At 49.4% G+C, this 18102-nt stretch overlaps 2 protein-coding genes and 1 pseudogene across 3 annotated transcripts; 2 read left to right on the forward strand and 1 right to left on the reverse strand.

Moving 5' to 3' along the window:
* Nucleotides 1–11384: 11384 nt before the first annotated feature.
* Nucleotides 11385–12531, forward strand: LOC123804326 (annotated as a pseudogene).
* A 1158-nt stretch (nt 12532–13689) lies between these two features.
* DPM3 (dolichyl-phosphate mannosyltransferase subunit 3, regulatory) lies at nt 13690–14836 on the forward strand. The gene is made up of 2 exons (XM_045816653.1): nt 13690–13739; nt 13899–14836. Exon 2 carries the CDS (start codon nt 13904–13906, stop codon nt 14180–14182), a length of 279 nt encoding a protein of 92 aa, XP_045672609.1. The 5' UTR covers nt 13690–13739; nt 13899–13903; the 3' UTR covers nt 14183–14836.
* SLC50A1 (solute carrier family 50 member 1) lies at nt 14685–17091 on the reverse strand. 2 transcript variants are annotated; one of them, XM_045816650.1, is made up of 6 exons: nt 16904–17091; nt 16523–16600; nt 16280–16403; nt 15545–15706; nt 15159–15278; nt 14685–15077 (listed from the first exon to the last, which is right to left on the reverse strand). In XM_045816650.1, exons 1-6 carry the CDS (start codon nt 16981–16983, stop codon nt 14976–14978), a joined length of 666 nt encoding a protein of 221 aa, XP_045672606.1. In that variant the 5' UTR covers nt 16984–17091; the 3' UTR covers nt 14685–14975. The 2 variants fall into 2 exon arrangements, with proteins under 2 accessions (XP_045672606.1, XP_045672607.1); XM_045816651.1 differs by lacking the exon at nt 16904–17091 and adding an exon at nt 16732–16893.
* Nucleotides 17092–18102: the final 1011 nt, after the last annotated feature.

Raw genomic sequence — 18102 nt, forward strand, 5'->3', positions numbered from 1 at the left:
AAACGCACCCTGAGGGCTGGGGAGGATTGCGTGTGGATCTTCAGTGGGCGCCAGCCTTAGAGGACCCAAAGGACTAGCTGATCTGGGAGGGCTGTAGCCTGGGGGAAGTCTCCTTGCTCGCTCAGGCTGGGAGGGGAGGCAAAGAGTTCAGTGGAGACCACAGCCTTGCTGAGAGGGAGTAGCTGCTCTAGGCTCCAACTTTACTAGTGATGCTTGGGGGGGTTGCAGTGTGTCGGACCCTCAGAGGGAGGAGGGGAGGTTGTCCAAAATGGGCCCGGGACCTGCGAGGAGGTTGGGTTGGATCTGGGACTCCTGACTTCGTCCTGACCTGGGGTGGGAGCAGTGGGCAGAGGGCCATGTCCCAGGCCAGATGACAGTAGACACTGCTGGGGGTATCTAGCCACCTGAGGGCAGCTGACCTCCCAAGATGAGAGCTTGGGTGAGGCCAAACTAGGGGAGGGTGGGGAGGAGCTGTAGAGCAGGTGCCAGGGTACCCGCTGTGTAGGCACCGGGGACAGCAGGTGGCCCAGAAATAATGACCCCTTCCTCAGGGAATGCATTTACAAGGCAGGTTGGCGCCGACCTAGGCCCTCCACCCAGCCTATCTCTAGGGTGCCTAGTTGCAGGGTGCCTGTATCTGACCTACCAATTAACCCTGGCAGAGGTATCCCAGCCACCTGATCACCATCATTAAGTAAGCGGGTGGGAGGTATCCTGGCTTCAGGAGACCCGAAGGTGAGAAGGGCAAACGTACTGACCTCTTGGCCCCTTGACTCCTGGGGCTCTACTCCACCCTCAGACCGGAGGCCTGGGCGATGGAGGGGCGGTCCCAGCCCTGGAGGACAGAGGGAAGCCAGATGTTTCCTCCTGCCTCCTGCTCTCTAGCGAAAGGCCCTGCACCCATGCCTCCCGTGCCGCTCAGGAAACAAGAGTAAACACTATGGGGGAGGGGAGGGGAGTGGGGAAGCTGGCCCAGCAGGGCATTCCCTGGGGCAGGAAGTGACACCACCACCAAGAGGGCAGTGTGAATGTGAGCAGGGCGAGAAGGCCCCCCAGCCTGCAGGGGCCAGGCTCCCCTTGCCCTGGAGCTGGCACGAGGGGTGCCTGGCACTCAGGGCACGGCAGGGGGTCAGGGCCGGTGAAGGAGCTCAGGGCAGGCAGGGAGGGGAGCCTGCGCCAGGCCAGCCCTTTCCGGCCCTTATTGTCTTTGGTGAGAACAGGACACAGTCTCATTCCCACTGCCTCCCCTCGCCAGCCCTGCTCCCCAGGGCATCGGGAAGGATGTTGGGAAACAGGAGCAAGCCAGAGACCATTAGAGACAGAGATGCTGGAGACACCGAGACAAATACAAAGGGGAAGGTTTCAGTCAAAAGCCAGCATTGAAGTTCACTGTGAGCCCTGCGGGCCCTTGGCACTGTGGGAACCACAGCAGAACGGGAAGCTGGAGGCCCTGCCCTCAGGGACTGCCGGCTGGCCTGCCCTGGGTGCACTCCTTGATTTGGATCACCCACAGAGCCGCCTCCTAAGCAAACAATGACCCAAACACTGTGCAGGCACAGTTGGTGGCACTTAATTGCTCTGCTTCAGATACATTTCTTTGCCTGCCTCCCAGCAGATGGGAAGTTCCTCAGGGACACAGGCCAAGATCTCAGTCCCACCTGACAGCAGACATCATTGAGAGCAAACTGGCCAGAGGTAGACACCCTAACGCTGTGGGGTTGAGTTCCTGCGGAGATGGGGAGAGGCCCTGCTTGGTCCTGGAGTGAGGCACCCATCCCGGGCCGCAGGCCTGCCCGCTGGCACAGTGCAGAGCTCCCCTCTGCAGTGCAGAGTCAGCTGTTCCCACCCCGGGCTCTGCGACCTGGGACCTGGGAGCAGGGCGCGGGGCGGGGAGGCTGGCGCCCTTCCTTCCAGCTCTGTTCTACCGGGCCCCAGTTCTCAGCAACTGCGCCCTGGAGACAGGCCCTCCGACCAAAAGATCCAGAGAGGTCCAGCTCCCTTCAACTACGGAGCGTCCGGGTGGGCTTTAAAATTAAGAAAAACTGAGGCATATTTGAAATGTTTAGATTCAACAGATTAATGCTTTTTAACACAAAATCATAAAGTAATGATATGCTAGTGACAAGATCATCACAGGATTTCTAGAAATTTTCCTTCGTGGGGAACTACAGGACCATGTTTTATAATGTAAAGTCCTGTGATGATGGGCATGTCGCATTCACTGTATGATTCCTTCTACTTTTGTACGTCTTTGAAAATTGCCCAGTAAAAGTTAAATCTCTTGTGTGATAAGTCCCTTCTTTCTGACCATCAGAGAGTGAGCGTGGCGGTCTGTAACTGTACTTGGAGATGGCGCCAGAAGTCTGAAGTTGAGGCCCGTGTGACAACAGGGCCTGACCCACGTGGCCCTCGAGGCCTGTGAGGAACCATTTTCTGGGAGACCCTCACCCCAACCAGCTGGAAGAGCAGGGAAAGGTCCTCTACCCATTTAGGCTGAGGGCTGCATTGTCGAGAGGGACTGATGGTCCTGTCAGTCCAGGCCTGGACCCCACAAGAAAACACCTTCCATTCACCCCTTTTCTGAGACAAGAGTTGCCACAAGGGCTGACCTCTGGCTACTTCGAGGGAATTCCTGGGTCTGAGGTGTGTGTGTACGCCTGTGGTAGGTACTAGGAGTAACCTGTTAGGGAGACCCCTCGCCTTTCTACTCTCGGCCCCTAGACCCCATTCCCAGCCTCTGTGACCAGGGCCTTCTCCTGACCCAGATGAATCTCAGGGTCTAGGCAGCATGTGGAAGAGTGGGAAGAACCTAGGTCTCCTTTGGGCTCTGAACCTTACAGGTGAGTGTCCTTGGGCAAGTTGAATGACCTCCTTGTACTTCATATTCCTCGATTATAAAATGGGAATAAAAATACCCATGTCAAATTATGGTAGGGAAGATTCAAGGTCAATAAGGATGTGGAAGAGCCTACCTAGCATAGTGCTTGGCCCACTGGGCACTTGATGGAGGCTATTTCCCTACGTGATGACAGCAACAATGCCTTTAATTGAACGTTTGCCACCCGCCAGTCAGTGTACTTAGTGATTTACAGATGTCCTCATTTTGAGCCCTCACGCTGCCCTTATTGCTGTTCTTACTCCGTGGGATGGCTAACTTTATGTCTCAGCTTGGCTGGGCCACGGTGCCCTGATGTTTGGTCAAACATTATTCTGGGTGTTTCTGTGAGGGTGTTTTTGAATGGGACTCGGCGTAAAGCAAATTGCTCTCCACAGTGTGGCTGAGCTTCACTGGATCCGAATCCGCTGAAGGCCCACATCGAACAAACGACCGACCCCCCCAGAGCAAGAGGGAATTCGGCAGGAGGCCTTTGGACTGCACTGCAATCCTTCTCCCTCCTTCACTGAGGTTTTCTCGCAAACGTCTCCTCAGGGGGCCTTTCTGACTGTGCTGTGTGACACAGCCACTCTGTCACCCTTTGGCCCTTCACCTGGCTGTATTTTTCTTTTTCTTCATACTCCTTCTCATTACTTTATTTATTTTAACGAATTTTTTAAAAGATTTTATTTATTTATTTTCAGAGAGAGGAGAGGAAGGGAGAAAGAAAGGGAGAGAAACATCAATATGTGAGAGAAACTTAGATTGGTTGCCTGTCACAGGCCCCCTACTGGGAACCTGGCCTGCAACCCAGGCCCGTGCCCCAGCTAGGAATCGAACTTGTGACCTTTTGTTCATATGCCAGCAATCCACTGAGCCATACCAGCCAGGGCATCTATGCTATTCTTAACCTCCCCCTGTCCATTTTGTTCCTACCAATTATGCTTCGTAATCTCTGTACCTTTTCCCCCATCCTCCCGCATCCCGCTCCCTGCCAGTAACCCTCCCTGTGATCTCCATTTCTGTGATTCTGTTTCTATTCTGGTTGTTTGCTCTCTTTGTTTGTTTTTTAGATTCAGTTGTTGATAGCTGTGAATTTGTTGCCTTTTTAATGTTCATGGTTTTGATCTTCTTTTTCTTAAATACTGTATCTTGCGGTGTATAATGTGCATGTTTTTGCCCAAATTTTTGAGGAACAAATAAGGATACTCATAAGTACATGGGTAGTACTAATTCTGTATCTATAAGTGTTTTTAATTATTTTGTTTATGTTTATGCATTAAAAGTGTGACTCTAGAAAGCAATAATGATATCCATATGCAAAATAATACCCTGGAATATAATTGGTTTTGTTTCTAAATATAAATAAATAATTGAATTAAAAAATTAAAACAAAAGATTTTTTCCTGAAAGTTTGGGTCAAAAATATGGGTGCACATTACACTCAGGAGCGCATTATACATGGCAAAATACGGTGAGTCCCTTTAACATTTCCTGTAATAATTGCCTGGTGATGGTGAACTCTTTTAGAGTTCCCAAACCTTGTCTGGGAAGCACTTTATCTGCCCTTCCGTTCTAAATGATAGCTTTGCTGGATAGAGTAATCTAGGTTGTAGGTCCTTGCTTTTCATCATTTTGAATACTTCATCATCCCTTCTTGCCTGCAAATTTTCTTTTGAGAAATTAGCTGATAGTCTTACAGGAACTTCTTTGTAGGTAACTCTCTGCTTTTCTCTTGCTGCTTTAAAGATTCTCTCTTTACCCTGGCTAGTGTGACTCAGGGGATTGAGTGCTGGCCTGCAAACAGAAGGGTAGCTATTTCAATTCCCAGTCAGGACACATGTCTGGGTTGCGGGCCAGGTCACCAGTAGGGGGTGCACAAGAGGCAACCACACATTGATGTTTCTCTCCCTCTCTTTCTCCTTCTCTTCCCCTCTCTCTCAAAATAAATAAATAAAATCTTTAAAACATTTTTTAAAGATTCTTTCCTTATTTTTAACCTTTGGCATTCTAATTGTGATGTGTCTTGGTGTGTTCCTCTTTGGGTCCACCTTGTTTGGGACTCTCTGAGCTTCCTGGACTTGTACATCTATTTCCTTCACCAAATTACGGAAGTTTTCTTTCATTATTTTTTCAAATAAGTTTTCAATTTCTTGCTCTTCCCCTTCTCCTTCTGGCATTCCTGTGATTCAGATGTTGGCATATTTGGAGATGTCCCAGAGGTTCCTAAGCCTATCCTTTTTTGTTTAAATTCTGGTTTCTTCTTTCTGTTATAGTTGAATGTTTATGTCTTCCTTATGTTCCAAATCACTGGTTTGAATCCTGGCCTCCTTCTCTTTTCTGCTGGTTCTCTGTAGATTTTTCTTTATTTCACTAGTGTAACCTTCATATCTTCTACTACTACTACTACTATTATTATTATTATTACTATTTGCCCTGCTCAAGAAGGTCTCTGAGCATCCTGATCACCAGTGTTTTGAACTCTGCATCTGATAGCTTGGCTATCTCTGTTTTACTTAGTTCTTTTCCTGAATGTTTTTCTGTTCTTTCATTTGGGCCATTTTTCTTTGTCTCCTCAATTTGGCAGCCTCCCTGTGTTTGTTTCTGTGTACTAAGTAGAGGTGCTTTTACTCTCTGTCTTAGTAGTATGGCCTGTGTAGAAAAGGCACCTGTGAATTGTGTGGAGCAGAGTCTTAGGTAATTGCCAGGGTGGGGTAACCCACTTTGTGCTATGTGGGGAGCACTCAGAGAAGGGACAATGCTACCACCTGCCTTCTGGATGTTCAGCTGACACTTACCCCATTTCCAGTCACTTCACCCCCTGCCAGCTACTGCCTTTATGGTGAATCTCAGAGTGGGTGGGTTTGCATACATTCTAAGACTGTTCAGGCCCTTTAAGCAGTGAAACTCTAGCAGTTTCTTCTGCCACCCCAACCTCCCCTGGTTTTATAGACAGAAGTAATGGTACCTATCTTCCTGGTGCTGGAATCCTGGTCTGTGCAGTCTGGCCTCAGGCTGGGATCACTCTCTCCTAAGGTATCCCTCCTAATTTTTATTCACCATGCATGAATGTGGGACCATTTGTTCCACCACTGCTGCCTCTCCCCCCCCACACCACCTTTCCCTGGTCTCCTTGACTCCGCCCCTCCTACCCATCTGTATGAATGTGACTTCTTTAAATCCTTGGTCATCCAACTTCCATATAGCTCGGTTTTCTGCTGGTTCTTGGCGTTACTAGTTTTGAAATCTGTTTGTAATTCTTCCTATGGTTGCACAGGGAAGCAAAGTGTGTCTACCTACACCTCCATTTTGACTGGAACTTTCATTACTTAATACATTACATATTTATTTGATTGTTTCTTGTCTGTCTCTCAGTACTTCACTGAAAGCAGAGAATTTTTCTGTTTTTGTGTTTTTTTTTTCACTCTCACTCACCCCATTAGCAACTCAGCACTGTCGTACTTGGATCTCTTTGCTGAAATTTAACTTCCACCCTGCCACAGTTCCAAATCACTGAATCCCCAGCATCGGCCAAATGCTTCTCTCAGCTGCCAGGCCTGTCCCTGGTCCCTCTTCCCTCAGGCTATCTTCTTGTCCCACCTTGGGACAAGGTGTCCTCTAGCTTACCTTCTCCAGGAAACCCCGACTCACCCAGCCCCTTCTCCAATCAGCAACAGGATCTCTGATATACCATTTCCTCCTAAAGCCTGCCTGTAATTTTTTAACTATGTGTTCTTGTTGGCTACATTGTGTCCATCCAGTCTGCCCAGTGGAACTATGGGTGCCCTGAGGACAGGGATGGAGTCAACACAGTCTGACCACCTGGAACCTTTGCCAAGGACCAGTAATCACCTTGGCACCTGTGGGCACACGGAAAGCTCCACTACCTGACATGATACACACAGGTACAGGTGGGGGTCACCCAGTCCTTTAAGTTATGAAGCCGCTGACCTAAGGGACCAACCCTACCCCCCAACACAAGTACTTGTAAGGGGTCTTTAATAGCCTGGCCTGCTTTTCCAGCCTCTTCTCCTGCCACTCCCCCAGGAAGTTGTCTCTGTCACAGAAATAGCCACAGAGGATTACTCATCGTGGATTTTCATGCCTCTGTGCCTTCGTTCAGACTTTCCCTTGCCTCACATGCCCCACCCCCCACACCTGAACAACTCTTACTCATCTTCCCAGTATCAGCTCTGGTGTCAGGGCTTCTGTGAAGCCTTCCCGCCCTGCACCCATCACTTCCCTCCTCTGTGTTATATGCAATTTTGCATATATTTGCTCTTCATCTGTGCACTTTATGTTTATTTATTTGTTTATTTGAATCCTCACTAGAGCATATATTTATTAATTTGAGAAAGAGAGAGAGAAACATCAATTGGCTACCTGCTGCATGTGTCCCAACTGGGGATCAAACCCATAACTTAGGCAGTACCCTGACTGGAATCAAATCAGTGACATTTTGGTGTACAGGGACAATGCTCCCACCAACTTAGGCACCTTCCAAGGTTGTTCCATGCACTTAGAATGCAGATTCCCAGATCTGAAACCAAAGTTTGCAAAAACAGAAAAGCCCAACAAACATGAGCTTATCAATCTGTAGAAGTAATTTACTTCCGAAGATGGTTTGGGACTGATGGGAGGGGGTCTGGGGAAGTGCTTCCAGGGGCCAAGGTGCATCCTCAGCCCTGAGATGTAAGTAATGACAGCTGTTCATAACAACAGCAAGGGTAACTAACGCCCACTATGTGCTTTCCAAATGCCATGAATTGGTTTAAGCACCTCACCTACAGATCTCCTTTAATCTTGAGTGTAATCCCACGAGAGGATCAACTACTGGTTCCATTGTACAGCTGAGAAAACCAAGGCTCAAAGAAGTTAAGTTACTTGCCTAAGGTCACATAGCTAAGTAAAGGAAAGAACCAGGACCCAAGCTCTGGACAAATGGGCTCTAAAAGCCGAAATTTTTAACCCCCAAGCTGTATGGCCTCTCATGCCCTGTAATAACCACATGTATTGTGTCCTGCTGTGGTATCAGAAAGGCGATGCTCAGCAAAAAGATTGACAGCAAGGTGTTAGACCATCAAGATCTTCTGGCTTTTGTCTAGTGCTATCCAAGGCCAAAGACCCCGAGTCTGGAAGATACTGGTCTCTGGAGTAGTTGTCTCCTGGGACCAGGAAAGCTGGGCCGGTTTCCCTGAGACCATCAAATGCTAGCCTGTCCTTTCCTCTGTCTCTCGTCTTACATTTATAGAAGGCCTGTTGGGTTTGCCACACTGTCCTTATTCCTGGAGACACAATGGCCCTGGGCAGACCAAGCAAGGAAACAAACGCCCTACAGCTCAACAGGCTAAGTGCTGTCTATAAAAGAGAGCCAGCGGGTGCTCAGAGGGGGAAGATAGTGAGCAACCCTGTAAGACAGGGTCAAGTCCCAGGAAGGCTGCTTGGAGGACATGATGCTTGAACTAAGCATGAGAGAAATATATATCCACATACTTTTTTTTAAGAGTTAAAAAAAAGTTAAAAAAAATTTTTTAATGCCCTGGCTGGTGTGGCTCAGTGGTTGAGTGCCGGCCTGTGAATCAAAGGGTCGCTGGTTCGATTCCCAGTCAGGGCACATGCCTCGGTTGCGGGTCAGGTCCCTGGTAGGGGGTGCGTGAGAGACAACCACACACTGATGTTTCTTTCCCTCTCTCCCCCTCTCTTTTGCCCTTTCTTTCCCTCTCTGAAAATAAATGAAGAGAATCTTCTTTAAAAATTTATTTTACAAAATGTTTACAGAAGAATTTATGTTTACCAAAAGGGGAAAGGAGGGAGAAAGAGAGGGAGAGAACGTTTGGTTGCCTCGCGTGTACCCCCCTGCTGGGGCCTGGCCTGCAACCAAAGCACAGGCTCTGATTGAGAACTGAACTGCTCACCCTGTCGTTCATAGGGCAGCACTTAATCGGCTCAGCCACACCAGCCAGGGCTATATCCACATATTCTTGTGGCATATATAGGGTTTCACTTTTCACATTATTTTTTTAACCCACTGGGAATTAATTTTCATATCAGGTAAGAGGTTGAAATCTAAATTTACTTTTTCAGTTGGTAAGCTAGTTGCAAAAGGTTTTCAAATAATTCATCTTTCCTCACTTACTTGAGATGCCATATCTATCATATACTAAACTGGTGTGTGTTTGCGCTAGTATTTTCATGTTTTATTCTGTCCCACTGATCTCAGAAAGAAGGCATTATATTGTAGTGGCAAACTTTGCAGGCTCTGAAGTCAGATTATTTAGGGTGTGCCTCAGTTCCCTCATTTGTGAAATGGAGATAATAATAGCACCTAGTTTAAAAAAATAGCACCTGATTAACATAATGGCTGTGAAGATGGAACAAGATAATGCACATAAAGTGCTCATTGCAGCGCCCGCCCGACACAGAGCGATCAACCAAAGGACAGCAGGCACTCCAGTGATCCCTATCTGCCCATTCCTGGACCAGTGACCCAGGAGGCTGAAATTACTGAACACATAGCTTTGAGCTGATGGGACAGCTCTGCTGCTTAGTGTCTGCATGACCCTGGGCAAGTTACTTATCTTTTACTGTCTGTCTCTGTGTTCTGGTTTCCTCACTCACAGTGCGGGTATGAAGGTATCTACCGCAGCATGCCGTGACTATTACACGTGACAATATCAGCTGAATGTTTATTCTTCTGCTGATTATTACAACGTTATAATTTATTATCTGTCTTTATGTGTTGTAGCCCTTCTCATTATCTTTCCCCCAAAAATTTTATGGGGAGTGTCAATCATTCACAGCCTGGTCTACTGTGCGTGAATAAAACAGAATCTCTGCGAAATCCATGCCTAGCCCCGCCTCTGTGCTGAAGGTCGCTGCAACCAGGGAGGTTTTGAGCAAGCGACCTGTAGGATGTAAGAGGGCATGGGGAAGGGCCTGGGGGGTGGGGCTTTGAAGTTCACACAGCAGGTTTTAAAAAATGTTTTTATTCTGTTTTAATTCTTACTTTAACAAAGACATTTGCATAGTTTAAAAAGCCAACTAGTTCTACAACGCATTTACTGAAAACAACCCCCGCGCCGCGCCCTCCACTGACCCACGCTCCTGCGTAAAGCACTCGCGCGTTCTTTGGCCCTGCTTCCGGTACCTGCCTCTGTATTTCTAAATAACCTGCTTTTGTTGTTATCTCTGCTTTATATGTTAGATATAATCTACTTACTGTCTGCCACGGAAGATGAAGGTATGGTTATCTGTAATCCTGCTCTCCTCATGTGCTCCCCACCCCATCCTCTCAATGAAAACATATTCCAGCTTTTGGTTAAGTCAGTACTCACACAGCGTTTACATTATTATGTCTGCGAGAATATTCTTCACAGCTGAGCTATGTAGTGTTTGTACTAAGACTCTGCAAATCTGTAAAAACTGCTTTTATTAACATAAGGCACATTAAGCTGAGAAACTGCGTTCTCTAAAATCACAGTCACGAATTTTGCTGTTTGAAATCCATCGGTGAGGGTGGAACACCGCCCCTGCCCAGAGGTCTGAGCCGCGTGGGTTACTCCGACACAGAGAAGTATCCCTGAATGCTTCTGTGTGTCAAAACTTCAGATGGTGGGGTTTGGGACACAACAGTAGATTTATCTTAATTATGTAGTTATCTGTTATATATAATTATCTAAAGTTAGTTATCTTAATTTTGTAGTTTTCCAGTGGACCCTTAGTCCACTTCTCAGCCCAGGCTTGCTGTGGATTCCCTCACTTATATCCGTGTTTACCTTGAATCTATCAAAACACTGCTTTATTTAAATATTACCTAAATTCCGCCTTTCCCATGTCCTATGGTGACGCTGCTTTTTCCTTTGATGAGCTGCTCCATGTAGTTCCTCTGGTTTGTACTCCTTCTCACGGCAGCAAGTTGGTAAACCTGACTCTGGCTGACACACAGTTATGTTCCTCTTTATAACTCTGTTTTCCCTGAAGTTGGTAATTGCCTGACCTTTTCTTTTACTTGGTTTTCTATATACTTATCATGAATTCACCCCCAAACTCTCTGAAAGATATGTACACCTTCTCTCAATGCCTTAAGCACATTGGGTAATTCCTTGGTCCCACACTTTTCCCCTTAAAGGCACCTCTTAGAGCCCCTCGTCCCCTGGCTCCAAGAGTCTGATTTCTCCCCTCATTTCTTTTTAAAAATATGACAACCTGCCTTGGCTGGTGCGGCTCAGTTTGTTGGTACATTGTCCCGTGGACCAAAAGGTTTCGGGTTCCACTCCCGGTCATGGTTGCTGATCCATCCCATCAGGGTGCACGCGAGAAGGCAACCCAATGTGTTTCTCTCTCACATCGACATTTCTGCATCTCCCCTTCCTCTCTCTCTAAAAGCTATGGGGTGAAAAGTCCTCGGGTGAGGATAAAAAAATAATAATTTAAAATATGACAACCTTCTCACTGCAGCTGGCCTGCACTCCTCATTCTCTTGCTTCTCTGCTCCTCCGCACCCTCCCAGATGGCCATGGAAGAAGAGATCACCACACTCATCATCCACAATGGCTCTGGTATATATGTGCAAAGCTGGCTTTGCTGGGGATGATGCTTCCTGGGCCATGTTCCCTGCTTCCATCCTCAGGGCACCCCTGACACGGGGCAGAATACCTACATAAGTGATGAGGCCCAGAACAAGTGTGGCATCCTGACCCTGAAGTACCCCACTGAGCACAGCACAGTCACCAACTGGAACGACGTGGAGAAAATCTGGCACCACACCTTCTACAACAAGCTGTGGCCTGCGAGGAGCACCCAGTGCTGCTGACTGGGGCCCCCCTGAACTCCAAGGCCAATCACGAGAAGATGACTCAGCTCGTGATTTTTAAAACTGTTTTTGACTCAGATTATGTTTGGGAACTTCAACACTCCTGCCATATACGTGGCCATCCAGGCTGTGCCGCCCCTCTGTGTATGCCTCTGGCCATGCCACTGGCATTGAACTCTAGGGATGGGGTCGCCCACACTGTGCCCATCTACAAGGGCTACACCCTCCCCCATGCCATCCTGCGTCTGAACCTGGCTGGCCGGGACCTGACAGACTCCCTCATGAAGATCCTCAGGGAGCGAGGCTACAGCTTCACCACCACCACTGAGCAGGAAATTGTGGTTGACATCAAGGAAGAGCTCTTCTCTGTCACCCTGGACTTCAAACAGGAGATGGTCACAACCTCCTTCTCCTCCTCCCTGGAGAAGAGTTAAGAGCTGCCTGATGGGCAGCTGATCACCATTGGCAACAAGCAGTGCCAGTGTCCAGAGGTGCTCTTCCAGCCCTCTGGTAGACTCCTGGTATGGAGTCTGCAGCATCCACCAGACAACATTTAACTCCATTATGAAGTGTGAAGTTGACATCCGAAAGGACCTGTATGCCAACACAGTGATGTTTGGTAGGACCGCCATGTATCCAGGCATCGCCAACAGGGTGCAGAAGGGGGTCATGGCCCTGGCTCGCAGCATGATGAAGGTCAGGATCTGCCCTGCTGGAGCTCAGGTACTTGGTGTGGATTGGCAGCTCTATCCTGGCCTCGCTGTCCACCTCCCAGCAGGTGTGGACCAGTCAGCAGAAGTAAGATGAGTTGGACCCCTCTATCGTCCACCACAAATGCTTCTAAATGGACTGTGGGCAGATCCGTAGCATTTGCTGCACGAATTGATCAAGTCTAAGTTTGCCCTGGCAAATGTACACATCTTGTGCTGATCTTGTGAAACTGGAATAAACCTTCGAACAGAAATTGTTCTTGAAGCTTGTATCTGATCTCAGCACTGGATTATAGACCTGGTTGCTGATTTTGGCCTTGTATTCAAGTTAACTGTTCCCTTGGTGTTTGTTTAATACCCTGCACGCATCTTTGATTTAAACCCCTGTACATGCTGTCGATCACTTGGTGGCCTAAACAAGAACATGCTTCTGCAAGAGAAATCCAGTGGCTCGATGAGAATCCACAAGACTGTGGTTCCCAATGGGTATTGACATGAGGGAGCTGCCTATTCTAGGATTTCTCTAGAGGCTGGCAGGAGTCTTGAACCACTTGTCATTTCTGTCCTGCCAGTCTGACGGGTTTGGGAGGCTCCCAGCGTCAGGACCCATTTTCCTCTCTTAGCTGATGTCTCCTGCCAGAACATCTGTGTTGTTACTTGCCTTGAGTTGGAAATTGGGTTGTATTTCCACCTGTAAATTTATTCATCCTTTTAATTTATGTAAGGTTTTTGCACACAATTCTCAATTCTTTAAGAGATGACAAATTTTGTTTTTCTATTGTCATATGAGAACATTAGGCCTTAGCAACATGTCATTTTGAGGAAAATAAAGTGCTACAGTTAAAAAAAAAAAAAGACAACCTTTGTCCTAACACCTATCTGAAAGCATCATGGTTAGTTGTCAATGCTTCCGTTTTCCTGACTTCTTTTTCCCCCTCCACCCCAGGAGAGGCCGAGTGTCTTGATATCTTTATTTCTCTAAAGTTTATCAAGGCACTCGACGTACGAACGAACGAGTGAATAAATGAATGAACAGAAGGGATTTTTGTGCATAAGTGGAGTTGAAGGAGAACCATATCGCAAGGTGGCTTTCTCTATGGCACCGAAGGAGAGAAGAGAAGCAGCACCGAAGCCCCAGGCGACCCCCAGGCGACCCAAGACGCAGTTTTCTGAGCACAGACTGCTGGACTCCGCTGAGGCGAAGACCGCCGCGCGAGCCCAACAGGCGCCGCCGCTAGGACTTCAACTCCCAGAAAGCAGCGCAAAGGCGAGCGCAGCCCTGGAAGAGTTCCGCACGCTGACGACGTCAGAGCCGCGCAGAACCGGGAAACGCGGGGCAGAGGTACGTGTGGGTTGAGGGCCAAATGGACTGGGCGGAGGGAGAAAGCGTGCGCAGCCCTGAGCCTAAGTGAGATGGAATGGGCTGGTGAGGAAGGAGGACAGATGGGTCTCAAATGAAATGGGGTTGAAAGATCTCCAGCTCCGCTTTCTCTTCCCCCAGCAACCATGACGAAATTAGCGCAGTGGCTTTGGGCACTGGCGCTCCTGGGCTCCGCCTGGGCGGCTCTGACCACTGGGGCCCTAGGCCTGGAGCTGCCATCGACCTGCCGGGAGGTCCTGTGGCCACTGCCTGCCTATTTGCTGGTGTCTGCTGGCTGCTATGCACTGGGTACTGTAGGCTATCGTGTGGCCACTTTTCACGACTGCGAGGACGCCGCCCGGGAGCTGCAGAGCCAGATCCAGGAGGCCAGAGCCGACTTATCCCGCAGGGGGATGCGCTTCTGACACCTTGACCCAGTTCCCGCTGGACGGCCCCTCCCTCCCATCCCCCATTAAACAGTAGCAAGTTTACTAACTTCACGTAGTATGGAGAATGGGAATTGGGGATTGTGTGTACCACCTGTCTAGAAGTGAGAGGCCGACCAGCCACCTTCCTCAGGTCATCTGAGCCTTTATCTTTGCATCCTGCTGGTGTTCCTCCTGTTTATTTCAAAGGAGGCGAGGGCCCCTTCTCAAGATCTAAGGATGGAAATGTTACACTTCTCTGGTCCTTTTAACCCTGTCAGGAAGTACTTCTTGAAGCCTAATTTAGTCTTCTTCATAACATCCAAGCCCTGTCCTTGCCAAGGCCTTCCTGGGTCTTTCCTAGGTTGCTCTGGTTCTCTGGTTGCTCTCTTTCCTGAGCCAGCCCTCCCAGCCCAAGGATGACTCTGACCATGCAGTGCACCTTTGCCCTTCGCCAAACCAGGCAGGCTGAGAATCACTGAATAGAGAATGAGCTTCAATGGGCAGGGGTAGGGAACAGTTTATTTTAAGGCACATTCTAAAGATTTCACCCCCAGCCTCCAAAATTACAAAATATAATCTCTAAAAAATAAGTGCTTTGTCTCCCGGGTCTCATCCAATCTTCTAAGTAAAGCTCTTTCCTTGGTCCCCAGATTCCCAAAGTTGTCTCTTTTTCTTTCCCATAATCCATGGCACCTGCGGGGCTGGTCATCCGGCACAGCTGAAACAGGTTGGTCTGAAGCTCTTTGGTAACAAGTTGGCATTAAGGTGCCCTGTGGTCATGTGAACTGCCTCAGGTTTGTAGGAGCTGACAGTTCCTGTTTTGCTCCTGAGGGTACTTCCAGAAAAGCCAGAGGCAAATGAAGCTGGTGGGGATTCCTGGAAGGTTGGGCACCTGAAATCCCAAGGACTGCGATGAGAAGAGGAGCTGCTTTTCCACTTTGCACATCTGTCACCCCATCCCTGCGCTGCTTACCATGATACAGGGATCTCTGAGCCGAAACCCATAGAGAGTCCAGGAGGCAGAGGTGAGGAGGGTGGCAATGGTCAGTGAGAAAGAGAGACGCTGGGTTGATTTAGTCTGAATGACTTTGGCCTGGGGAAAAGGATGAAAGACACTCCTAGCCCAGACACAGTAAAGCTCCTACCTTGCCTAATAATTTCCTCAGAAAAAAAGGTCAAATATCCTCCCTGATTTTCTGTTACCCAGCCTTTCCCTCCTACCTCCCATTCACCCACCTCTTCTGCCCTGCCTCCTCCCAGGATTTGAATCTTCCCTTCCCCTGGAGTGTAAGCTACAGTCTCTAGCTACGGGACCCAACCCTTCTCATCTCCCCAACCTCCACAGACACCCCCACTCACCAAATCAGTCAGTGGTGACAGGTACATACTGATGGTGAAGACACTGCAGAAGAGGCCCAGCTGCTGAAGCCTGGCCTCAATGCTGGGCACCAGGAGCCAAAAGTAGCCAAAACCCAGGAGAAGGACCCCCAGCAGGGCTGCTGTCTGTAGGAGCACAGCACGCTGCAGGGGCGAGAATAGCCTGACTTCTACATGTGCCAAAAGCCCTCTCTGATCCCTTCTGGAATTCACTCATTCATGCACCAGTGGAGGAGCCACTCTTTGTCTTGACCCAGTACTGCACTTGTCACAGCCTTTTTCTCCACCAGTGACTTGATCCACCCACAACACGGGAGGTTTCTAGGAGAGGGAAAGATATCTTTTGGGGGGAGCTTGGTATACACAAGAGGAGCTCAATAAACGCTTGTATAATTGAATGGGAACACAGCTAATGACCTCATTCTCAGCCACTGACCCTGGTTCTGAAGGAATCATGGGAGATAAAAGCACCCTCAGCTTATTGGGCAGCAAGGAGGCCTCATCAGGGTAAGCAGAGCTATCGGCCTTGCCAGAAAGGGGGCCATGTGTGAGTATCAGAAGGCTGGCATTCAGGAGGAAGGAGGACTGCAATGCTGGAGGGGCCTTCCAGGAAAAGTTGACAGTGCCAGCCTGTTCCAGTCTTCTAGGAACTACCGCTGGCTCTGCCAGCAAGCAGGACATGCTGCAGAAGAGGTGAGTGCAAGGGAGGGTCCCTACCTTCCGAGGGCAGTAGTGCAGATACACCAAGATATATGAGGTCTGAAGCACAGCACCCACAGCGTTGACAATGATTAGAGTCCCATCTCTCTTCAAGGTCCCATAACTCAGCCAGCTCAGGTTGCTGCAGGGTGGAGGGGAGAGACATTCGCCATGGGGATGAGTGTAGGAGGGGCACCCGAGGGGTCTCTTCCACCTCACCCTACCCACTCAGTCTTTCCGCTCAGCTTTCCCCCCTCTCACTTGACATCCGTGGTGAGAAAGGGCAGGAACTGGATATTGTCCACTCGCCGGGTCATCCACATATGCCTGAGGTCGGAGCTGTAACGGAGCCGAGAAGGCAGGGATGACAGGGGAAGGGAGAACCAGGCTACCGGGCATTGGAGACCCCTAATGTCTGTCATCCTCCCCTAACAACTGTACACCCCAGGGCCCGTTCTCAGCTCCCTTGCCTTTTTCAGGTCAAGTGACCAGCCTTGCTCTGGTACCCCGTTCCCCTCGACCCGACTCCACTTTGATCCCAGGTTCCGGAAGCAGCCTGGGGCTGCAGCCACGTCTCCATCCCCTCTCGCTCCTTTCCTGACTTTCTGGTCCTGCCCTATCCCGGTCCGGCAGCGCTCTCACAGGCCAGTGGAGAACATGCCGAGGGTAAAGATCACGCAAGCTCCAGAAAGGAGTGTGTCCGCCACGCCGCCTGTCTCCATCCCTCTCAAAGCAGGCTCCCTGCGCCGCAGGGCAGCCTAGCTGGTGGCAGGGCAAGCTGGGGTCCGAGCCGAGCCCCGCCCCTCCGCGTCCCAGGCACGCTCGGCTGTCACCCGGAAACTGAACCGGAACCCGGACGTAAGGAGGGAACTCAGGCCCCGCCCCCCAGCATGGCTGGCTCGCCAACTTTCCCGGGCTGACGTCGCCCTCCGAGTCTCTGTCAGTCAGCATCCTGGGGCTCCTCGGACTTGCCCGGTACCCGTTGCTTACCGCTCTCTGCTTACCCCTTAGATTACCTAGACCCCCCAGCCTCAACTCCCCCACAGGCCCACTCACGAGCCTACATGGTGGATCTCAAACCAAAGCTTGCTGGATCCAGCCAGACTTCAACCCGCTTTCCATCCACAGCTCCAGATCAGAACCTCATTGGCCCAGGACTTGGGAGGGTTTTTCTTCCCAGTTTGCTGAAACCTGTTCCCAGTCTCTCCCCTAAATTACAGGAATTGCCAGAAATGACAGATTCTGTCAGGTGTCTTCCCCATTCAGCCACACCACCAACTTGGCCGGTCCACCTGAAGTGCCCAGCACTTTGATGACCCCTTAGTCCCACCTGACTCATAGCAGGGAAGTTCCCATCCCAGATTCCCAAATATCTTGGTGGATCGGGGTGATGCCTCAGCTAGTGTTCCCTTGAGGGCTTCCCTGACCCACCCAACATTATGAGCACTTGCATGGTATGCCAAAACCCAAAGCCCAGCGCTGCGAGGGTGGGAATGGGGCAGAGGTGAGAACGGGAAGAACTTCCAGAGTGAGGTTAGCCTAAAACCAGAGAGACTGTGTGGGTATAACAGGGTGCAGCCAGGGGGACCTCCAAAGAGGGATTTGTAATGGGGTCCAGAACTCAGGATGTCCAGGAAATATAAATATAAATATATATATTTATATATATGATATCCTCACTCCCACAAGTCTGAACTGGGGGATGGGGCACATGGAGCAGGCCCATTGAGAGTTGTACTGCATAGCAACAGTTTTGCAACTAGCCTCAGGCATGATCATTTCACATATCTATGACTTTTAACTGGTTTCTTGGATATGTTAAATAGCTGTGGCCACGCTTT

Source organism: Phyllostomus hastatus, unplaced genomic scaffold (assembly GCF_019186645.2).
Source record: "Phyllostomus hastatus isolate PE091 unplaced genomic scaffold, TTU_PhHast_1.1 phas_scaffold_216, whole genome shotgun sequence".
Lineage (NCBI taxonomy): Eukaryota > Metazoa > Chordata > Mammalia > Chiroptera > Phyllostomidae > Phyllostomus > Phyllostomus hastatus.

Excerpts from the sequence above, each read along its gene's own strand:
- SLC50A1 (XM_045816650.1), bottom strand. The coding sequence starts at position 16,983 with ATGGAGACAGGCGGCGTGGCGGACACACTCCTTTCTGGAGCTTGCGTG. Across the intron at positions 16,404-16,522 it reads TTTCTCACCACGGATGTCAA|CAACCTGAGCTGGCTGAGTT; the intron begins GTGAGAGGGGGG and ends TCCACCCTGCAG. Across the intron at positions 15,279-15,544 it reads TGTCACCACTGACTGATTTG|GCCAAAGTCATTCAGACTAA; the intron begins GTGAGTGGGGGT and ends CCTTTTCCCCAG.
- DPM3 (XM_045816653.1), top strand. The coding sequence starts at position 13,904 with ATGACGAAATTAGCGCAGTGGCTTTGGGCACTGGCGCTCCTGGGCTCC.